Consider the following 23,941-nt stretch of genomic DNA (forward strand, 5'->3'; position numbering starts at 1 on the left):
CATAAGCCCTCCCCATGCCCAGCCTGTGCACACACAACTCAAGCCCTTTTTGGGTCTGTGTTCCCTGGGCTGCAGTCCTAAAGCAACAAATAAATGCCTTTCCTTTATCACAATTTGACAAGGCTTCAGTTTCTTGGTTCAGAAACTGAATAAAGAAAACAGTTGGCCAAATTACCTTTTTTCTCATCAACATCAACGTTAAACAACATTGAATGGCATTATGTCATTTGTCATCTTACTGTACTGCTGTTTGCAGCAGTAGAGCTCAGCACACCTGTTCCAACCCCAGTTAAGCAAAAAGAAATGAAAGCAGGTTAGCTTGGCGAAGTCTAAAACTGGAGGTGGTCAAGGGGAGAAGCAAAAGAAAGATCAAATTTCCTAAGTGCTGGCTAGGAGACAGCAGCAGTAACATCTTGGGGAAAAGACCTGAAATCAGGTTTCCCTTGCTATCTGAAAATAGAGTGTTCCTAAGAAATCTCTCATAAGGAATTTCCATGAATTTACGTAGTACAATTGTTAAACACTGCCATACTCAAAAAAATAACCTACCAAATCATATCAAATAACACAAAAACCCTAAAGCACTAACATATAGTAAAAATAGGAATTCTATGATAAGCAGTCTGTATGAAGTAGTTCCCAGGGAAGGAACTTGGCAGTGGGTACCGCTCTTGCTGCTTGCAGGGTGTGTTGCCTCTATAACAGCTGCTATAAAACAAACACTGAATGTTATTTGCATTTTTTGCCCTTTGTCTCAAAAGCAAAAATTTCAGTTATCAAAATCAGGTCATAATGTGGTCTTACACAAAAACAAAATGGCGTAACTCAAACTTTCAAAAATCGGGGTGTAGGGTAAATGAATTAATCAGGACTTTTACACCACTAGTCTCTGTGGCTATCATCTGTGACCTTGACTGTGTTAATGCAGAAGGTGCTTGGGAATGAGTGCACAGGACACACATGCCTGCTTGTGGCCACCTGGAGTACAGGTGCATATACATGTGTTAAGTGTGAGCCTAGAGGTTGGGATAAAAGGGGAGGACAAGCAGTGTGACTACAGAAAAGGCAAGGCAATGTGAGAGAGTGCCAGAGAGAGCCCAGAGAAAGAGTGTAAAGATTGGGGGAGGGGAAGCCGGGAGGCTCTATTTCCTGCCTGCTTGCCTGCCAACCTCCCTGCCCTCCTTGCCTGGTGTGCCTGAGTATCTAGTTCCCTGAAAGAGCATTAAATTCTGTGTAATCCACTGAAGGCTCCAAGACTCTCATCCATCTGCCCTAATTGATAGTGAACCTGCCCTGTGCTTGCTGGCACAAGAAGGGGATACACATATATATGGGTGGTACAACATTCCTCAAAATGATACAAGGAAGACCAGATGTCTCTTCTAGTTTTAAATTCACATCATGGGGGCCTCCCTGGTGGCACAAGGGGTTAAGTGTCAGCACTATGTGGCTGTTGGCAGCCACTGTAGCACAAGTTGGATCCCCAGCCAGGGAGGTGACCCATATGGCACAGCAGACCTCTCCTGTCTCGCCCACTGCTCCCCTCAGCAGTGTATTTCAGTAGATCTGCCTGTTCTGCTCCCCACTCTATCTCTGGTGAATCCTCTCACTGCCCCACCCCCTGCCGCACCTCTGGCCTGTACCCCAGCTCTTGTGTGCATATATAAATAAATTCACATCATGGGGTGAGTTCAAGACTTGAACAACACAAGGTCCCAGGGGCAATCAGATCACCATAAACTCTGCAGAGAATGTTACTCTCCATGAGCCAGGAGATTTGACTCACCTGTTATCCTTGTTGCTTACCCAGCCCCAGAATAGGACTTGGCTCAATAGATATCTGATGAATGAATGTATAGACTGCATTGAATGAATACGAATGAATGTACACATGCCAAATTACAGCTAATGTTTCTCCTTCAGGGGATCTCATCCAAAGTAAAAGCAGAGGGAATTTGCCCAGCCAGCATTTCCTGATTTCCTCTCTCTGAACATTATTTGAACTCATGGGAAGAGAAGTTGAAAGGGTGGATGTGAATTACTTTTCTCCTATTCTTGAAAATCGTTACAGGGCCTTCAAGGGTAGGTGCCAATCAAATCAAAATAATAATAGGTTCCATGTTTACCTGAAGGGGATATTAGAAACAGCCTGTGTTTATACCAACAAGGTGACTGGCAACAGTGTAGGCATCCTACTGCAATTTAAGTATCCACATCTCTGGGCTTTATCCCTCGAATGCTGGGAGGGCAATACTCAAAGTCCTTTCCACTCTCTCCCCATTTTTAGAGTAGTTATGACTCCATTACTCTTTCCTACTTCTTCTGCCCTCCCACTAATATGCCCACAGATGTTTGCTACTTTTATTACCAAACCCCTTGCAAAATTTATTCTTGCTTTGCACTATCCAGAAATCTCAACTTTGCCGATCCCCTCCAACCCTACTCACTTATCAAGAAAATATTTAAAGGTGACATCCAAAACCAAGCCTCACTTTTCATTTAATAAAACCCAATAATTACCCTGTTCCCTTAAGTCAGACACTCCTGCTAATCTGATACAAACCATCCAAAATTAGCACTTTCCTTCCCCCTCAAAGCCAGCGGTATTCAGTGACTCACCCCTGCCATGCCCGGTCCTTTCAGCCCACAGGGTCTGTGCTGTCAACCTTGTCATGACACTCCCTCGTTTTGTAAGCCACTCTTCTCCCAAACTGATGACCCTTCTTCACTTCAGTTGTGTCTAATCTGAGCAATATCGCGCGTGGTTTATTTGCCATCACCGAAGGCAGCAGAAGTTGCCCAGATTCCTGACATAATGGGGGAATCGAAAAATTGTTCTTTATCTCTACACTGGTTGAAGGAATCACACTTACACTTGGGTGTCCAACCCACAAATACAAATTCCATTCTCATGGGAAATTGTACTTAATACAGAAATTATACTGAATTTTAATGAGTCTTTGATGATTCAGAAAGCATTGCAGGAATACTGCAATACTTATGACTCATAATTATGAATATCAGTGATCACTGAATTGTAGGTTTTGAAAAGGCCACTGATGGATGCCTCAGATTTGCTTCTGCTCAGTGGCTTCCTGGTGTTGGATAGGTGTAGCAAACCCCTGGGTATACGTGGCTCCAGGGAGCCCTAATTGGTTTCTTAGTGTTCAGCCCTCTGAGATGATACCACCCATTCAAAGCCTATTTAAGTTCCTACCAGTACCTGTTTGAACTTTCAAATTTTTGGTTCTGACTTTAACAGTTGCATGTGCTCTTTTCCTTGCGTGCCTCACCACGTAGAAGGGGTTCCAGCCTCCCAGGCTCCAACTTTCGGTATTAATTTTGTCGACCCCCTCACTTCCAAAGGTCAATTGTAGCAAATGGAGAACATTTCAGAGCATCTTTCTTTCAACTTATCTGATCTGTTAGGTTATAATGCACAAAGTTAGGTTATAAAGCATGATTAAGTTTTAAAATTATTTTCAGTGTCCTATTTTTTTTTTAATGACAAGAAAGAATTGTAGCCAAACCCATCCCATGTCAAGTTGGTATACACGCAAAAACAGATATGCCCCACCTCCTTCCATCACCTCACTCCCCAATTTGGGTGTTTGGGGAAGGAGAAAGTATCCTCTTACTGATAGTGGATCCCCAACTTTATTCAAGATTTGGTTAATTTGAAGGCACAGTGGAGAAAGATGGGACTGTGCAGACTAGGAACCAACCTCAGCTCTGCTAATGACTAAAGTTCTCAGTTTTCCTATCTATACTCTGGCTTCCTCTTTTGGTTTAAAATGGGTGTGGTGGGCCTCCCTGGTGGCACAGTGGTTGAGCGCTGGGTTGCGAAGCTGCCTCAGCCTCTGCAGCGCCAGTTTGATCCCTGGCCACTGGGTGAGGGTCCCACATGGCACGCAGACCTCTCCTGCCGCCCGCTGCTCCCCTCAGCAGTGTACTTCGTCAGTCTGCCTGTTCTGCTCCCTGCTCTGGCTCTGGTGGATTCTCTCACCCTCCCGCGCTTCTGACTGTACCCAGTGCTTGTATAAATAAATAATCTTTAAAAAAAATAAAATAAAGTAAAATGGGTGTGTTAGTACTTGCCCGTAAGCATGTAAGGAGAATCAGATGTTAACCTGACAAAATGCTTTCTAGAAAACAAGTCATCAAAATATGTGTTGGAATTAGTTGCTCCCTTTTCTGAAAAGAGGTACATTATTTTAAAAATAACCAAGCACCTTGACATTAAGATGTTTTCACCAGAAGTCTTCGAATTTTCTTGATGTGCTCATTTCAGCAGACTTAAAAACCAATTTCTCATCTGGTTAAAATATTAAATTTACTGATATTTAATGTTATTCAGCAAGACAACAACACATTTTTATTGAAAACATGCACAAAATAAAGACCTCTTCTTTTTGAGAATAGGATAAACAGTGACACATGATGAAAGATAGTTAAGCTTTGAAATTCTTTCAGATAATCTGGAATGAAATGTCAGTTTTCTCTATTCTGAGCTTTCTTGTGGCAGAACAAACGGGATTGTAAAAAGTTCAAAGTCTCTTTCTCAGCTGCTGCAGGCTTTACACTCCGCAGGTTGCCATATTTGTTTGCACGATGGAAAGCAGAAGCTGTGATCAACATCAAACATGAGTCTGTCTGTCTTTTGTTCCTTCCATTTCTTGAAATATCTAATCTCAAGGTTCTCAAAAATCTTTTAATCCAAGATCCTTTCTAGCAACAATTACAGAGATTGCTCACTTTGTGAGTCTTCCAAATGGTTATAATAGTACTTAAAAGCAAGGATATCTTTGAAAATAACATTTGAAGAAGGGAGGATGTAAATGGAATTAGGCAATCCAAATGTTGAGAAATGGGACCAAGTTTGAGAGTTAACTCATTCAAATTATTCAAAATCGCATGTATTTCAAGCTGAATTTGTAACAAGCTAATTCTTTTTTTTTTAAAGATTTGTTTATTTATGCATACAAGAGCTGGGGTACAGGCCAGAGATGTGGGTGGTGAGAGGATTCACCAGAGACAGAGTGGGGAACAGAACAGGCAGATTGACCGAAGTACACTGCTGAGGGGAGCAGTGGGCAAGGCAGGAGAGATCTGCCGTGCCATGTGGGTAGCTCCCTGGCCAGCCGGGGATCGAACTTGTGCTGCAGAGGCTGTGGATTGCTTCATAGTACGGTGCTTAACCCCTTGTGCCACCAGGGAGGCCCTGTAACAAGCTAATTCTTATGAAACTACAATATGCTTGAAAAATGTGAAACAGTGAAGAATGACAAATACCCAAACCTAAGTCCTTCTCCCTATTCCCCCAGCCCCATTCCTCAGAAAACCACTGAACAATGTCTTATGTTTTCCTTTTCGCTCTCTCCCCCCCCCCCCCTATTCTTCTAGACAACTTCACTGCATACACTGGCACATACTTCCTTAAAACACACATATGGAATTACAATATACTGTCCTTTCTATAACATGACAATACGCATAGCTGGTGTATAGAAGCAAGTGTAGTAGACTTATGAAGTGAGGTCTATTTTCTCCAGCACTGCCAATTTGCTACCTTCATGAGACACTAAAGAGAACTTCTAATTTGAAATATTGAGGATGGGTATGGAAGGTGCTAGGGTTTTGATGACCCAGTCTCCTGAGCAAAAGATCATCATGGGGGTCCCTCTAATCACATAAACTTTATGGAATGAATTACATGGTAGGGGGCCTCCCTGGTGACCTAGGTGTTAAGTCTCAGCATTATCACAGCTACACCGAGTTCCATCTCTATCCAGGAGCTAATCCACATATGGCACAGCAGACCTCTCCTGTCTTGCCCCTCTGTGCCCCTCAGCAGCATATTTCAGTAAATCCGCTTGTTTGGCTCTCCACTCTGTCTCTGGTGAATCCTCTTAGCTCCTGTACCTCTGGCCTACACCCTAGTACTTCTATGCAAATAACAAACAAACAAAAAACTATGTGGTAGGCACTGAGGTGAGGTTCTAGGTTCTGAACCCAGAACGAGGCATGGTCCATGCCCTATTGGAGTTTTCAGTCTGCTCTCCCTACAACCTCTATCTTCCGGAGGATCTGCTCATCAACTCATTCAAGCTAACCTTTATCAAGCACCTATATGAGCTATCAGGTACAATATTAGACATGATAAATACAAAGATGAACGAGATTCTAAACCCACCCTAAGGGTTACAATCAAACAGGGAAATAGATTATCCTGGTACAATGAGAGCAGTGTGAAATATACATGGTTTTATAACAACAAGAAGAGGGGTCACTTCACTTGGTTTTGGGGAGCACTGGGAAACTTTCTTGTCGCCCATGGGCAGAGTTGGGGTGGGGTATTTTCAGGTGAGGGGACAATGTAAGCAGATATATCCACAGGCATGTAGGGAAACCACAGCAGTTTGGAGCTTCTGGGGCATATGAGACAGGATCAGAACGTGGAAGCTTTGCACACTTCTGAGGAGTTTGGCTATATCCCAGGTTACGGAAGACACTGATTTTAGGCAGCAGGATTAGGGTAAGGTTCAGAAGCTCACTCCCATAGTTGTAGGAGGCCAGGAAACCCACCCAGCAGACTTCATTCTGAAAAGATACGATGACCATGTAAATCCAGCAGGGGCGGAAGAGATGGACTGAAGAGATACTTAGTTATCATCAGGTAATATCAGGTTAAATATCAGGGAAGTTTGAGTAAAAGGGAGTAGCTAGGACAACCCAGGTTTCAAATGTTGGTGGTTGGTAGATAGATGCCCAATGTCCCTGGAAATTAGGCTAAAAGATATTTTTAGAATTTTTTTGTACTGTTTGCAACTCTTTACCTTTCCCCTCAACATAAAGTCTTTTTCTATCTTAAACATTCCTTCATTCTAACTTCTCCAATCTTCTTTACAGAACCAACAAAAGATCCTCATCTTCCATTCAATCTCAACTACTGCAGTCTGCCAATGACCCCACGATCCTTCTGAGATGGCTCCAGTGAGGATTCTATGAGAAGCGCACTTGGCAGCCACATCCCAGCACTGGACTCCCCTGGCCAGGCCATGAAACTTGGCATTCCCTGACACTGCTTCTCTCCTGGCCTCCTTTCTCTCATTGGCTCCTATTCTACTAATCCCTATACCTACAATCAAGTTTCATCTTGGATTCCCTTCTCTTCCTATTCTCCATAAGCAATCTCACCTCCTCCTATGACCTGATCTCCAGTTCCACATGGAAGCTCCCAATTCTAATGCCAAACATTCCCCCCATATTCCAAAGTCACATATACAACTGTCCACAATCATGTCAAATTTCTCCAAAATTCATCTCTTCTCCCTTTCTATATTCTCTGCCTTAGCAAATGATGCCACCATCCACTCATTCACCAAAGCCTTATATCTGGGAGCCATGCGTGGCTCTAGCCCGGCCTTTGCATTGCTGTTCACTCTGGCCAAAACATCCTTCCTGTCTTTAAGAAATATACGATACATAGGAAACATTACTTACAAAGTCACCAGCCAAGATTTTCATTTACTATTCCATTTCGCTTTTATTTTAATATTTCATTTGTATATTAACATATTTAATATGTATAAAACTCGGTTATTTATTGGTTATAAGGCATAATGTAGTGAGGAACCCATAAACCTACTGTGGTTTATGAGCCTAGAACCTGAACTTGAATGTGCATCTACCTATGTGTCTATTCCTCTACAATTTACTCTCTCTCCCTCTCAGGAATAATACTGGGCTAAATTTGGGTTTATCATTTTTTTAATAATAATTTTGCTGTTTATGTATGCTTAGACAACATATTCTTTGGTTTTGCTTTTTTCTGAGATCAATAAAAAAATAGTACATCCTATATGACCTGCCAGAACTTGCTTTTCCTCTTAATATTTTCAGAGATTCATTCTTATTGTCAGGGAGAGCTATCATTGTCATTTTTCACTACTGATTAAAATACCTTAAACACTAAGTATAATGAATTTACTTATCCATTCCTTATAGACAGATGGACATTTCAATTTTCCCAGTTACTATTACAAACATGTTACTTTGAATATTCTGGTATATGCTTCCTGGCATACGTGTGCAAGACTTTATTGGATACATGGCTGGGATCAGAGTTGTTTTATTTATATATATTTATATTTATAAACACACACATATATAAGATACACAATGTTCATTGTTGTGAGGTGTAATTGTTTTCTAAAGCATGGGTGCCTGGTTACCCAATGTATGGGTTCTTAAAGATCTTCTTTAGCAGCTGGTACTGTCAGACGCCTTAATTTTTGCAAATTTTATGGATATAAAAGGGAATCTTTTTATGGTCTTGATGCATATCTTCCTCTTCTCCAATGCTGTGGAACATCTTTCTATTTATAAATTTCACGTATCTTCTTTTCTGTGAAATGACTAAGTGTTTTTTATTTTTCTATTGAGTTTTTTAAAAATAAGAATTATCTGTATATTCTGTTTACTAATTCCTTGGCAGTCCATTGTGCTGTAAGTATTTCAGGTCAAAGCTACTTGTTTATTAACTTAACATGTTGTTGGTTCTCATACAATTGCTCTAATCATATTTTCTTTGATGATTAGTGCTTTGTGTCTCAAAGAGTGTCTTTCCTACCCTGCGGTTTATTTTTTCATGCAAACATTTAAATATTCACTTTTTGTATAAGGCCTTAATATACTTGTAATTGTACCACATCACAAAGGTGAACAAATGCATGGGTTATTTTCCAGGCTCTTTATTTTCTCGAACTACTCAGCATGCCTAGCTCTGCACCACATACAACACAACATTTAAACAAAACTTACTATCTTGTAAGCCTCCTCAACCTCTTCTTCATATTTAGTAACATTTAGCCACAATTGTCCTTTGCTATTCCACATAAATTTCAACATCTGCTTGTCACATTTTACAAAACTTCTGTTGCATATTCTGTTGGAAACGGCATTGAATCCATAGGGCAATTTAGAGAGATTTGATAGCTTTACAACCTTTAATATTTCTATTCATGAACATAGTTCATTTGTTTCCACCTTGCTTTTTCATATTCATCCTTCAAATTCCAAATCAGGTCATATCCTAACCATTGCCTTCCCTAACCATCTTTATCATCATCCATCTCAAGTAGAAAAAGTATGTCTTTTATGGGCATGTCTTTTGGGTAACTGCAATAGTCTTAGAAAAAGAGAGTATGTCGCTTCAGTAGTGGCACCATTCTTCGTTATTGAATAAATCATGAATTTGTGAGGAATACGATTGGGATATACTGGGTCTGAGATACCAGTATATCCTCCTAGAGGCAGCTGTTGGATACATGCTCTGCTTTTTAGGACACAGGAGTTTGGGTGGAGAAGCCTGGGGATCCAGATTCATTAAGCTTGACCATTGAAACTAAACACACTAGGACAGCCTCTGACATCAGGATTTAAATGGGGTGTGGAAAATAAAACTGAAAATTGTGAGAGTATATCAGAAACATTGAAGAGTAAAATCAAGGGGAATCAGGGGAAAGAGTGTTCTGAGGAAGTGGTTGGTATCATCCAAACCCACAGAGAAGAAAAACCACCAGAGAGGCCACTGGATCTAGGAATCTAGGGGTCATTAATGACAGAGATGAGTTAAAAAAAAAAACATCCCCCCAACAAAAAACACCTACCTTCACTGAGTTAAGGAGAGAATGGGAAGAGAGGGTGGTTGGCATAAGGCACTCAAATATTTGTAGAGGGTATGCCTAAGTAAAATAGAAAAAAGGTCAGCTATTATCTGAATTCAGTTGCAAAAGGAGTAAGGGCAATCACAGAGTATCTGGAAAAAGAAAGGGTGTTATTAAAGCTGATTTCAACCATCATCCCACAAACTAGCTTCCTCAGTACAGACAGCAGAGCAAGTAGCAGAGCGGGGAATATTTCAAACAAGCACTTTCGTTTGTTCGGTTTTTTTTGAGGGAAAAATAATGTGGAATCTTTAAAAGAAATGATGAGAGTGAGTCAAGGGCAGAGTCACAGATGTCAGTGATGAGGATTGGGCGGACAGGCACACAAGGACACAGCAAAGAGCTGAGGCTCAGAGCAGTCACCACCTGCCTCTGAGGTCCCCAGACACAAAATAAGGAAGAGGGTTTCAAGTCATAGTTTATATTCTTTAATGAACATATAGACACTCCAATTTGTGTTTTTGTCTTTAGGAAAAAAGGCATCCATCATGGGGTTGGATCAATAATATATTAAAGGAAGCCGTTCCATCACATAACCAATTGAGAGATGAGAAATGATAAATATTAAGGGAAATCAGAAGACTCCTAGAAACTACACTTCAGGTAAGAGACATTAAAATATCTGAAGGAGGTGATTCTTTCTCAAATAATAGACCTGCTAAGTATCAGAAAATAAGTCCTCCAAAGAAGTGTTTTAGGAAACAGTCCCATCTGTAATCTAGCACAAATTTAATGTACCTAAAAAAAGCACACAGCTCTCTTCACTTTCTGGGCAAGAGATGCCTAGAAAGCTATGTTCCTCTGCAAGCAAATATATATATTCTACAGGTATGCAGGAGTATCATTTCCTAAGTTTCCTCCCTCGCCCCCACCCCTTTCCTTTCCTCCCATGTACCTGCTTTGGGGTCACATCAGCTTACTACACATGAAGTAAGGGAGCACCAACGCAGCCTGTGACACAGAAAGCAGCTCCTTTTTCCCAGACACAGTTTAAATGGGGTTCAAGCCCCAAAAGGGTGCCTAGCTGGTTCAATCCCATCATTACCATATGCATTTCTCCAGTATCTTTTCACTTCCATGTGTCTCTATTCCGTCTTCATGAGTACCTACTACGTGCAGAGCTCAAGCAGTTACTGTTCATTAGGCACTGTATGCCAGATCTCACATTATCTGCCTTATGTGCATCATTTTGTTTAATCCACACCTCATACCCATAAGACAGGAGCTAACATCACTGTTTTTTTATTTTTACAGATGAGAAAAATAGCTCTGGAAAGCTTCAGTAACATGCCTATGCTGCACAGCAAGTTCGTGGCCAAGTTGAAATCTGACTCCAGTTATGTCTGACTTCAAGGCTTATGTTTCTAATCATTTTATCTAAAATACTTGAAATGAGAACCAGTGATTATGCTACTCCTAAATTGTAGGAGTTGGGTTAGTATAGAAAAGGATAAATTGGGTGGAATTATGCTGATCACCTGTCCAGCTGTATCCCAAGGCTCAGCCAAGTACCTGCTCAATTCTGGAAGGCAATTAAAAGATGTTAATGACCCTTAACAGACATTCTCCTTCCCAAACTCCTCGTTTTCTCTTTAGGGAGAGGGAATCAAAATTATGAGAGGACAAAAATACTTAGAGAACATTACTGTATTTAACCACACTAAGGCACACAGCTTGATATTTCTCACAAGCCGGTGGTAAGAGCAAGTCTTTTGCCACAGGGACTTGTGCAACCATTTAATCAAGTCTTTAGAAAATGAGGTCTTCCAGAGAGAGAGCAGTTATACTTTCTTCCCTGTCAGAATCTACTGTTGCAACTGTTTAGATTAAAATGCCCATATCTGATGGCGTTATTTTGCCACAGGTCACGTTTCTTTATTCAATGGAGCTTCAGGCTTTTTGTGAGGCAGAGAGGAAAGAGAGAGAGAGGGCGAGAGAAGCCTCCTAGATCCAAGGTAAAAATGGAAAAAAAGGAAATAGATTTGCTTTGAAATGCAAATGACCTCTATCTCTACTTCGTCCTCTTCATATAATAGGAACCAGGGACACCGCTACTGTTCTTGCTGCTCAACATTCAAAGTTCCCTGAAAAACAGCTGCCTGCTCTCCAGGAACCCCAAGACGACCCTGCTTCCTCTGTATAGTTCCGCCAAACAGTCCTCGAAAACCTGAAGCAGGGCAAATATTATTCAGCTGTAGACACACTTGTTGCTCTTATTTTTAAGGCACTCTGGATAATATTTCCTTGAGACTCATCATGTATAGAAAAGGTATTAGGAAGCAAAAAGCTAGTCCGTATCATATCCCAAAATGGGTCCAAGCCATCTCTCAGCCTCGGCCACAGACATGTTCTTCCTCAAAGCGTAATCCTCAATCTGCAAAAGATTAAAAGTGGCTTTTGAAACAAAATGATTAAAACTTTTTTGAGCTTTAATTTGAGCTGAAATTTCTATAGAATTTGCCTAGAAGACATTAAGTTATCTTCCATTTTTTGCCTTAATGGCAATCTAGCAAATTAAATGGAGATAAATATTTATTGATTCACCAAGTTGTTTTATTCTTATTCTCTGAGCAAAGAAACAACATGTAGTAATGCCTAGTGCTTAGAATCTGGCTGGGATATAAGTGTGTGTGGTCTGTGTAGGAATGGGAGGACTAGAATTGGGGCGATAGGTTGAAATGAGATTAAAACTTTAGGGTAAATTTATTCTTTTACTCTCATTTTATTCTCACTCACATTAGAAGTAAAATAAAGTTCTATCTTTACAACAAGATAGGCATCTAGGGAAGACATAGATAACATAACAGATAACTTACCTGATCCTTGGAAATTTTCCCCACAGCAAAATATCTGGACTTCAAATTGGAGAAGTATAGACCAGATACTGCAGAAGCAGGTGCCATTGCTAAGGATTCTGTTAACCTAATGCCTAGAGAGAGCAACATAAGGGGAATCTTATTTACCTGTGCCTCGCATAGGGCCTGCCAGTTGGTAGGCACCCAATAAAGTCTTGTTGACCAAGTGAATGAAAGTGGATCTAGTTTCATGACATGGCATAAAAGCTATGACCAGGTTTATCTACCAGTTGTTGCCAGGGGGATGAACAAATTCAGGAACAAATTCTAACCCAGGGGGCAGATTTACCCCCAGCCTACCAAGATCAGTTACAGAGGTCCCATTTGTTCCCAAGCCTGGGCCTTCTGTGACATGGAGCTCCAACCCTAGAGAGGAGAGCACCATCTAATAGTTCATGGAGGGCTGCTGTGGGGCAAACGCCACTAGGAATGAGCAAATGTCAGGCTCCAATGAAGAATAAGCCCAACACAGTACTTACAACGAAAAGATACTTTTTCTCAGGAGTTCAGAACCCAAGGGGCACATCAGGCTGTGTAGTCTGAGCCATTCATTTTATACACAAGGAAAGAGAACAGCACAAAGGTTAAATGCTTTGCTGAAGGTCACCCAGATAGCTTAAGACAGACACAGGGCTCAAATCCACAGCTCGTGACTCCTCGAGTCTGTGTTATTCCTGATAACTCAGATTCAACATGGCTTCACAGTCCTCATTTAAATCTAGATTCCTTCACTTAATCGGCATTGATGGCACACTTCTGATTAATTCCACTAAAAACTGTCAACTTAGTCTGGGTCAACTGAACTACATGAATTTTGCAGTGAGGACTAGAATTAGCATTATGGACATGATAAGGCAGAGCCAGAACCATGACTGATTCTGCTCTGGGCAAAGTAGTGGAGGCTGGGTGCCCATGCCTTCTGTCTCAGAAGGACACATGCCAACTTCTGATGTTCAACTATTAGCATCAACGCATAGAGAAAACATGAGAGAATTATGATGACAGAAAATGTTAATAACAGTGTAAAAGTAAAGAGAGAATAAAGCTGAAAGGGAAGGGTGGTCTGCAAGACTAGTGTTCAGAGAGACTTTCTGGAAGCAATGGAAGGATAAAGTGACTGAAGGCTACAAAGGTCACTCAAAAAGAGGTTAAAGAGCAAAGCATCTGTAACAAGAAAATGGCTCAGGAGAGGTTACGGGACAGTAGGAATAAGCAGTTACAGGTTAACAGAGAATAAAAAGATTCTAAAAGTGGTGCTAGAAGACCATTTTTCAACAATATGGAGGTAAATCCTGGGATAAATAGAAGGTAGAAAAGATGGGATTAAGGATGATTTCATTATTTTTACGATTTCTGCAGTTTTACCTTTTTACCCAAAGGTGCTATTTCTTTGATACAAGTGTATGTATTCAATGAGGCACCACAGGTACTCACCAGCTCCTGGCACATACCTGTGCACTGCTCAATGTCAGCGAGTCTCCACATGGTGAGCTTCTCTGTGTGGTCGGGCTGGCTGGGGTAGCCGGGGGCCGGGCGGATACCCTCGTAGCGCAGCCTGCGCAGGTCAGCTAGGCCCAGCTGCTCGCTGCTGCAGTAGGCCCACAGCTCTCTGCGCACCCTTTCATGGAGCTCCTCCGCAAAGGCCTAGGAGCCCAGAACAGGCATGCTTCTTAGGCAGAGGAAAGCACCCTCAGCAGCAGTGCCCCACCAGCCCCTAAAGCAAAGCCACATAGGGCACCTCCTTTACCAGACCAGAGTCAGGGAAAACTTGACAAGAGGGAACAGGCAAGATTCTCGGCTCCTTGGTAGTTTATCATTAGCTGCCTTGCTGCTCAATTTTGACCTCACCTGCGTTCTGAAGTAGTAGTGAGTGAACCGAGAATTCTGGGCCTTCGAATTAGAATGTAAACATTCCCCCTCAGTCAGTTTTGTTTATGGAAGCTGAAACCATTTCAGCCACTGGTTCTTTCTACTGTTAGCCTCAGGAAAAGGAGAGAGGACCTGCCCATGGCCTAGGTTACCCCAGTCCACATATAAGGAAGATGAGCAATCTATATGTGATTGGAAGGAGGAACTCAGAAATACATATTTGGGTTTTTTTTTTTTTTTTTTCATTTTTCAGATTCTTCAGGAAAATGTTACATTGCTATAAGCACAGGGAAACATCAAAAACTAAAGCAAACAGGTGAAGGTTTGAAGGGCAATTACCAGCTATGGCATTGCTAAAAGTTTCTCTTTACCTAAAAGATGATGTGTAGGAGGGGCCTCCCTGGTGACACAGGGGTTAAAGTCTCAGCTCTATCAATCCATTTCAGCCATTGCGGCCTGAGTTGGAGCCCCGGCCAGGGAGCTACCCACATGGCATAAGCAGTCCTCTCCTGCCTCACCTGCTGCTCCCATCAGCAGTGTATTTCAGTCTGCCTGCCCATTCTGCTCCCCACTCTGTCTCTGGTGAATCCTCTTACCTCCTGCACCTCTAGCCTACACCCCAGTTCTTATATACATAAATAAATAAAACTACATCTTTAAAAAAAAAGATGATGTGTAGAAGCAGTCTGAGAACACATTATTTAAAACTACGTGTGGTTTTAAAGCCAGCCTCATCTGACATGGAAAAAAAATATTAAGGGCTGCTTAGCATTTTGGCACCCAATATAGGCTGCCCCAACCCTGGATTCTGTCCTCAGGGCACGGCTCTACCTCGGCCAGCCGGTCCCCCAGAGCCTTGACCATGATGCTGCTGTAGTCGTCACACTCCTTCTCATAGGCTTGGCTCAGCTCTTCCACTCCAAAGCAGGCAACGGCAAACAGGCCCAGGTAGTCAGGGATGCCCGAATGCAGAGGAGCAATGAAGTCCGAGAGGCAGTGGTATGGCTCTGTGCTGGCAGAATCCTTCTCAGCCTGAAAAATCCAAGGAGTGGGCAGAAGGACATGGAGCATGGACGTGGCAGGAACACACAGTGGATAGCAGTCAAGCGACTTCAAATGAATATTGGGATGTCTGTCTCTTTTGGTCAGTTACATCCTAGCACTTAGTGCCTCTTACATAGTAAGTAGTCAATAATAGTTGTTGAATAAGCAAGTAAAATTAGATCTTTTAAAAATATAATATATTTAAAAATATACGATGTGAAGAGACATATGCAGTCAAAAAATCAATTAATTTGCTCATTCACACACTCACCCAACATTCACTGAATGCAGAAGGCACTGTGTTAAGAACTGGAACCCTAAACATTCATATACAAAAATACTTTCCCAACAGTGTTTTCAATTTAAGATCAACACTATATCCTGAAGTTATGTTTGAAAGGCACAAAGCTGTACTTTGCAGCAATAGAAGCAGCTCAACAAACCGCCAGGGCCAGCAACACAGGGGCCCATGCTGCCTGTTGTAGGTGGTAATTCAGGAGACAGCTAAGGACAAACTTGAAACCAGAGAATTCAGCAGGATCTGCTTCTTCATTTGATTCCAAGCAAAATATGCATTCCCTTCACAAGGCCAGGGCCAATCATCACCTATTTTTCATTTTCAGCTCATGCCTGGTTCTTCTCTATTACTAAGCTGACAAGTAAATCCTTATATAGATTTCAAAATCAACCAATATTTGCTAAGGAGGCCAATAGCTAAAAACTAATATTTATTGGGTGCTTATTATATGTCAGGTGGTACTTGGTAAAAACAAAAAAAAAGGGTACCACTTCTTGGTACTTTAAATTGCTTAACTAATTTAATCCTCTCAACAACCTTAAGTGACACCATTTTCTAGATAAGAAATATGAGACAGAGAGAACGTGATCAGCTAGTTCAATGTCAGACAGTGGCAGGCCCCGGGGTCTGGTACTACAACCAATGCTCTTGACTACTGCATGGCACTGCATAGGCCTGATCAATTAATCAATGAGTGGCTAACACAGAAGCTTCAGAGCTATTTGCTTGCCAGCTCGGAAACAAGTACTGAGCAAGAGCAGCACCGCTTTCCAGTTGAACTCTGCCTGTCAACTCTTCTTCACTAACAAAAGCCAGAGGCAGACACAAAGCTTCGCGGCACACAAGGAGGGACAGGTCACAGAGCCCCACAGTACTTCAGAAGACACAGCATTCGGAGCCACTCAGAACAGAAGACTCTCAGAGCAATAAGTCACTGCAGCCAGAATTTTCCAGACTGTACTGGAAGAAAGCATGCTCTTAGAAATATCTATCTAAGTAACACAGGTACAATGGGAATTCATAATATTAAATGCCCTAATGCAGTCCATCACAAGCTGCCTGGTCATGAATAGTACTGCACATAAAGAGATCAGAGGACACGGGACTCAGATGAAAAACCAGATCTGAGTAGATGTTTTTGACCTTTACTAAGAATAAAAGTCACCAATCTCCAGTACGGAGGGGCTAGGACTAACTTAGAAGCCCACTGCTATAATCTGAGAGGTCTGAACTTGAGAGCACACAGTGGGGATATACTGAGCCTGAGTGTGTACTGTAATGACTATCCGCCCTCCTTTTCTACAAGTACCATGTAAGCAAACCAGTGTTTTTGAACTAGCAAATATTCATCTACATATGACTACCTGAGGCGGCAGCACCTGTCCTACCAATAGCCAACAACTCACTCCTGCTGTCTGCCCAAGACGCCCAGCCTTTAAACCCACCTGACTGCTTTCTCCCCAGCTTACCCCTGCAATAAGTCATTTGGGGTCGGGTACAGCTATAACTTAAAGTTTGGACTTACTTAATTCTTTTTTTATTTTTTGAATGCTGTAACCAAAAGGGAGAAGCTGCACGTTCACTGTCAGTTTACCCCGTACCTGCTGCCTGAGGCCATAAAACGTGGCGATGGGCTCTGTGGCTTGGGGCACGGTGCCCTCTGCATACAGGTGGATATCGTCCTGGACACTCTGCGCCGGCCAGAAGCCCACCACACCCTTGGCTTGGAGTTTCTTTTGACCAATCAGTGCTTTTAGCATATTTTGGGCATCATCATAGACTTTTTTGGCCTCTTCACCTATTGGGGAAAATGTTGTTAAGAATTCACTTAAAGGTGCCAAAAATAGTTAACAACAAGCAGCAAAGAATGCATCTTTTTAAGACTACCCACTACCCTCCTGAGTCACTTTCTCTCTTCACCCCTTTCTCTCCCCTCAAATGCTTTAACAGCGCCTGTCATCAACACAGCTTAAGGGGAAACAGCAAAGGGTTCAGTGGCCCCTGCTAAGTCCAACTCCCATATTGTCTTTCCCCAGCTCAAGTCACTTAAATTTTCCCATTTAGGGTCTTTCTGGTGGTGCAGGGGTTAAAAGCAGCACTATCAAGCTATCGCCAGCCACTGTAGCACGAGTTTGATCCCTGGCCAGCCAGGGAGCTAACCCACGTGACACAAAAGACCTCTCCTGTCTTGCCTGCTACTCCCCTCAACGGTGTATTTCAGTAGATCTACCTGCTGTTTCCCACTCTCTGGTGAATCCCCTCACGCCCTGCACCTATGGCTTGTACCCCAGTTCTTATATGCATAAATAAAAAATCTTTAGAAAAAAATTTTTTTCCCATTTAGCATAAGGCAGAGAGCCCAATCTGTGGCTCCCAGAAGCAGGCTGTCAGACAGAGTGGAAAAAAAAAAAAAAGTACATTCACCCACTTGCCTTGTGCATGAAACTCCACTGACCTCATAGAGACCTCCAAGGACATGGAGCAGGTTGAGGAATGAAGAGTGGTCACCATCCCCACCAAGAGGCTTCAGGGTTGTACCTGGATGACCTTGGCTTGGTTCCCGTGGGTTCTCACCTACACAGTGGGCACCAGGCTCCTGGGACACCCTCCTTTTGGTTTCTGACAATGTGTCTGTGCACTGAGCCACCCCTCCCAGGGGGAGAGGCCAGCAGGGTCTTCAGTGCTGTCTGCCAAGGGCATGGCCGGTCCAGCAATCCTTTGGCTATGCTACTGCCCATGTGAGATCACTCTAAGCAGTAAGAATGAGAACCTCCTTTCCCATAGGTGCATCACTGGCCAACAGAGGCTGCTGAGTTGCACCATGCTCATCCTCATGAGCATGCGAGGGACCCCCCAACCACCACCCCAGCCCCTGCAAGAAGCTGGTAAGGGCTTGTTTTTTATGCCCTAATAGACCCTAATTTCAGAATTCTCCCAGGCCTCCCCTCCGTCTTGCTCTGACATGGCTATCACATAAACCTTTGAATAGCTTAGCATTTTGATCCCACACCTCTGGGGGTAGATGTTGGGGGAGGGCTAGAAGTAAGAGAAGGAGCTAGCAGTTTCTTGACTCACCTACTGTCTAGCTTTTCACTCAAATCCTGCTCCCCAACACTCCAGGCATAATAAACTCCCTGTGGTTTCCCAAATCAGATGTGTCTATGCCTCTGCTTGGAATGTCCTTTTCTTCAATGTCACCTCCTGTCCCCAGTCTGAGCCTCAACAATCCCACTTAATCTTCAACAAAGCAATTCAGACATGACCTGCTCTGGGAATCCCCCCCTGATCTCTGACTCTAATTCTATCTCATCTTCTTTCTGTGAAGACTAGGATTCACCCAAAAGCAGGAGCTCAGCTTGCTATTTTGGAATCCCCAAACACTGTGGGCCATTCCAGCTTACCAGAAGGTAGGGATTATATTGTCTTCTCTTATTTATTTCTAGTGCCCAACTCAGAGCCCCGCACATAACTGAGGCCAATAAAATTTTATTAACGAATGGATAAATGAAAGCCAAGTTTAGCCATTAAACAAGTACAGACACAGCAGGTTCAAAACCATTAAGCAGGTAAGCAATAATCTCTATTATATTATAATAAACTAAATCCTATATAATTCAAACCCTTCTGCTCACCACCAATTCTCAGCTTCAAAGTCCCAATACCACATCCCAAATATCAGAGCAGGAAGGAAGAACACAGTGAACTAACCTACGGTTTTGTCGTTAAATATCTTGGGAAAGCCTCGATTTGGGTATTTGCCCCGGAGCTGCCAGACATCAAAGAAAGGCTTCCAGTCGATGTAGTCTACCAGCTTCTGCAGGTCATAGTTTTCAAAGACCCGGGTCCCAAGAAATGTGGGTTTCACTAGAGAAAAGAAGCACACATGCCAACGTGAATGTGGGGGGCCCGGTGGCTGACACCCCTCACACATGGCTGCTGCTGCTGCCTACTAGAAGCTTCCTGGCCAGCTCTTGCCTGCTATTGGCTCCCACCCTCTGCCTCCCTCCTGTCACCCACAGGAATTATTTTACACAGAGGGGAACTTTAAATTATCATGGAGAAAGAGAAATTCTGCAGTAAATCTGAGACAAAATATTCTTTCCATGTAATGGACTGGCCTTTGGAAACCCTTCCATCAACCTTGCCACTCTCACCACTGACCAAAAAAAAAAAAGGAAGAGGACTAATCTTCCTTTGTACAAACAAAAGACAATCTAAAACAAAGACTGCTATAGAAAGATATTATTTAGTAAGAATCTTAAAAAGCTTAAAAGCATGAAACAATAGCCTATGTTGTCTGCTGATACAAATGCCCCCAAAGTGTGAGGAAGTTCGTGGAAATGAGGCCTCAAAATCAGGATTGTGCAGTGGAGTGGGGTGCAGACAGGGGCCTTCTATTACAGATGTGGGTTTTTTTTTTTTAATGGGCACTTGGTTATTTCTCAAGTGGGCAGATAAGGAGGTTCAATATATTGTTTTTACACCTTCTTCTATGTCTAAAATGCATCACCAGTTAAGTAATGGGGAGGAGAAAGATGGTGTCAATAGGCTTTCTGAAACCCCCAAGAGCAGTAAGAGACACCCCTTACCCCAAGCCTGCAGTAAGGTGGCCACGGTACAACATGACGCCTCCCCTGCGGGCTTCCTAAGCCTCACTTTCCTGATGTGCAAATCAGAGAACTTCTACTGATCTGACTAGCCTCAGGTGTTCAGGGACAGTATACATGTTTTAAGAGTATTTTTCTCTCATTAGGTAGTAAAAGTGAGCAGTGAAAGTACAGGAAAACAAAAGTATAGGCGGTTTCTTAATTTTGCCTGGAAATCTCTACCTATTCATACATGTTCAAAGTAACTCTTTCTTGTTTGCCCCTGGTCATCTTTTACTATGTAGGACAATCCCATCTCTATAAATATTCTGTTATGTTGATTTGTTTGGGAACTAAAATGAAACTACAGATACCCTTCTGATTCAGGTTTCCCTCATCTGGAAAGGCAACGAAAAATGCCCCGCTGTAGAGTCATTGAAGAATTTATTCTAGAACAAGTTTTTCTTCGGGAGTTTAAGATTTGTTTGAGGTTTTACTACCAAGGATCTTGAAAGAAATATCTTTCTTTCTCTCTTTAGTGACTTCCAGCAATTTCCCTAAGACTGGGTTGCCCTCAGACATTGAAACCCTTGCCAAGGCCTCACTTGAAAACAGTCACTCAAAAAAGTGTTATCACCACTGCCTGGGGCATGGTTGCCCAGAGGACTACATCCTCCAAGTTGTGTTTTGGATGTTTGACTTGGTTAAAATGAACTACCTCTTGTGATAGTTTTCCAATTTCATAGTGAAAGACAAAGAGAAAATAGTTTGGATTCTAAGTGCTTTATATTCTTCAAAGTTTGTCACATATTATCTTATCCTTGTAACATTCCCACATGGTAACTCACTTTACACACAGTAGAAACTGTCAGCCATGGAAGTAAGATGCTCAAGGTCAGTCAGGGGTTCAGAGCCAGGGCCCACTGGGGCTAGAACCCAAGCCTCCTGGACTCATAGCCTGGCATTCTTCCCACTAAACCCAGCAGGGATGAAATTAGAACCAAGCTCACCTACATTTCCAATTTACCCCACTCAAGTCTGCTGAGCATGTGTAGAACACAGGCATCATGAGCAAAGAAAGCTGATTTGAGATATTACCTCAGAAATATGGATTCATTAATGTAACCCCTGTTCACCTATCTTGTTTTTTCACTTTTGTATCTCACGCCTCTCCGAGCCTGTCATAACATCTTGCACATTTCATTCCCTATGGAAGGCAAGAAAGGTGGTTAAAATAAGAAAGGGAAGAAACTAAATGAAGAAACAGAAATAGGAAGCATCCACAGAGAATGAGAGTGAAGAGGAAATGTGGAATACTGGCTGCAGTGGTGTAAGGGTCTGTTCAGTGTGGTCATTTTTAATTTCAGTCATTCCATATCAGTACCTGGGCATGCTGGGACCCAGGCCAACTCAGAGACAGAACTGCCCAGCCAGGGCTCCAGAACTTGCTTCAAGGTAATAGGGGCCCACTCAAGCATAGCAGAGAAATGTGTGCGGGTATAGAAGACAGGGCAGACATAGAATTCTAGTAACCTTTCAGCTATTACCCAAAACTCAATTTCTTCAAATTAAAATAGCCACATCCATCACAAAGTTGTATCAAGGATTCAGAATCGCTATGGGTCCATCTCAGGATAAGTGTTTGGTTCCCATCAATGAAGATTTACTTTTACCTTCAATCATCATCATTTCACACAATAAAGCATTTCTAGCTGCCTGTTTGATTCTGTAGCTAAATAAAGGCAAACATCTCCTCAGATTGCAGTTATCACACACAGTCTATCTCTAACCGATAGCCAAACAGACCTGGGGGAGGCTCTGACAGCCAGTCAATATGGAAACCGCTTTTCCTGGCTTGACTTAAGGTTAAGTATCTTCTCTCCTATGAAAAAAAAAAAAGTTTTGTCAGAAAATCTTAGCTTTTCAGCTGTTACTATGAAAGTATGTCCAAGAAAGTTAGTACACAAGCTTTGCAAGGAAACAGGATCTGTTTCATATCATAAAAAGCTCTTCCTTTTCCATCCAATACAGTTTCACTTTAGTAACAGAACAATAGAGTAAGGATTCAATGAATACCCATTAAGCATGAAAAGAGAGCATGTACCTTTAGAACAAGGAGGTTGGGGCAGCAACACTGGCCTGAGGACAGAGGGGGAACTAAGAAACTGCCACCTGCTGGGAAACCTAAAGAAAGGGGGGTAAGCCCCCAGTGCCCTGGGCTCACCAACAACTTAGATAATGTCTGTTTACTTCATGCCATTTGTTATCTCATCTCACTTGCCAACCCACCCCCAAAATGCACCCCTCCACCATGACAAAACCCAGCAGGTAGATAACCAGGGAGAAATATCCCAATGACTTCTGAAGAGTAATTATGCCAGCTCTCTATAGATTCCCTGGAGGTTTTCTAGAAAGGGACAGTTCTTGAAATATTACTCTGCACAGTCAATGTTGGGCCATCAGGGAGAGAGGCTCCCAATCACTCTGTCTAACGTCTTCATTTTCTTCCACTGTTTGCTCAAGAACAAAGATGTGTGGGAGACATTTCAGTACACTGTTTCAGCTCCTGTTTTTCTGCTGGGCATGAGCTCATGTTTTATTCATTCTCATAACTCTGGTTTCTAGCACAGCACCTAACACCAACTAGGGTACCCAATAAATGTTTGGCAGAATAAATAAAATTAATTTTAATATAACCAAAAATTACGGGGAAATTGGCTAGTGAAGAACTCTGATTTGAACTAGGAAATAGGACTTCCCTAAAATGATCCTAAACCTTACCCTCCTCGAAACAGTAAAGTCTCATTCAAAACTGTAGGATCTTTTCAATACCCAACAAACAGGGAAGCATCTGTTTTTGTCACGTACCTTGAGAGACTCATAATGGTCCTGTCTAATATCTTCATATTCTTCCATGATCTCCTCAAAGTAGTCATCTTTTAAGTTCTCATCTAATAGCTGAGAACACTAAAAATGCAAGATCACAGTTGAATAATTGTGTAGAACAGCAAAAGGAGCTAAGACACTAATCACTGGTGGTGACACCTCCTTTAGAAAGCTTCCCAATGCTAATATCATTTCTTCTCCTTTCACCAGCTTTGCCTGGTTGTACAGTAAAGGGTTAACTTAGTGGGCCTGAGTATTCAAATCTTGCACATTCCAAAGAAAGGAGGGGCCCTGGACAGGCTGTCTGGAGACAAACTCTAAGCCCTTGGAATATCTTGCCTGATAAGAGTGCCCTTGGGTCACACAACATAGTTTATGCTAACAATGTCATTTATGGAGGGGACTTGGCTCATGCCATATCTGTTTGACCTCTGGAGGGGTTGAAGACTGAGTAAAGTCAGTCACAATGCATTCCAGGCCTCCGATGCCAAGACTCGGTGGAATTTTCCTGACTGGCAATACTCCATACCTGTTGTCACACATCACTAGTATTAGAATCATTGTCCATATGACTCTATAGACAGAGGACACCTGGAAGCTCAGCCTGAATTCCACCCTATGCATCTGTTGCCTTTGCTGAGTCTAATCTATATCGTGATAATATAAACTGCAATA

The 23,941-nt window shown here is 42.3% G+C and overlaps 1 protein-coding gene across 1 annotated transcript in view; it reads right to left on the minus strand.

Moving 5' to 3' along the window:
* Window positions 1-5,402: 5,402 nt before the first annotated feature.
* The window catches only part of LOC119244120 (methionine synthase-like), a 98,436-nt gene continuing 79,897 nt past the window's right edge, over window positions 5,403-23,941 (minus strand). Inside the window, exons 6-13 of the mRNA XM_037509810.2 lie at window positions 23,249-23,347; window positions 22,187-22,262; window positions 19,503-19,658; window positions 17,396-17,592; window positions 15,284-15,484; window positions 14,035-14,227; window positions 12,545-12,657; window positions 5,403-12,102 (exon numbers count right to left, since the gene is read on the minus strand). Coding sequence (XP_037365707.1) covers window positions 12,016-12,102; window positions 12,545-12,657; window positions 14,035-14,227; window positions 15,284-15,484; window positions 17,396-17,592; window positions 19,503-19,658; window positions 22,187-22,262; window positions 23,249-23,347 — 1,122 coding nt within the window. The 3' untranslated portion in view covers window positions 5,403-12,015. The remainder of the gene's footprint in view (window positions 12,103-12,544; window positions 12,658-14,034; window positions 14,228-15,283; window positions 15,485-17,395; window positions 17,593-19,502; window positions 19,659-22,186; window positions 22,263-23,248; window positions 23,348-23,941) is intronic.

This window comes from Talpa occidentalis, unplaced genomic scaffold (genome assembly GCF_014898055.3).
Source record: "Talpa occidentalis isolate TD23 unplaced genomic scaffold, MPIMG_talOcc4v2.1 talOcc4.14, whole genome shotgun sequence".
NCBI lineage: Eukaryota > Metazoa > Chordata > Mammalia > Eulipotyphla > Talpidae > Talpa > Talpa occidentalis.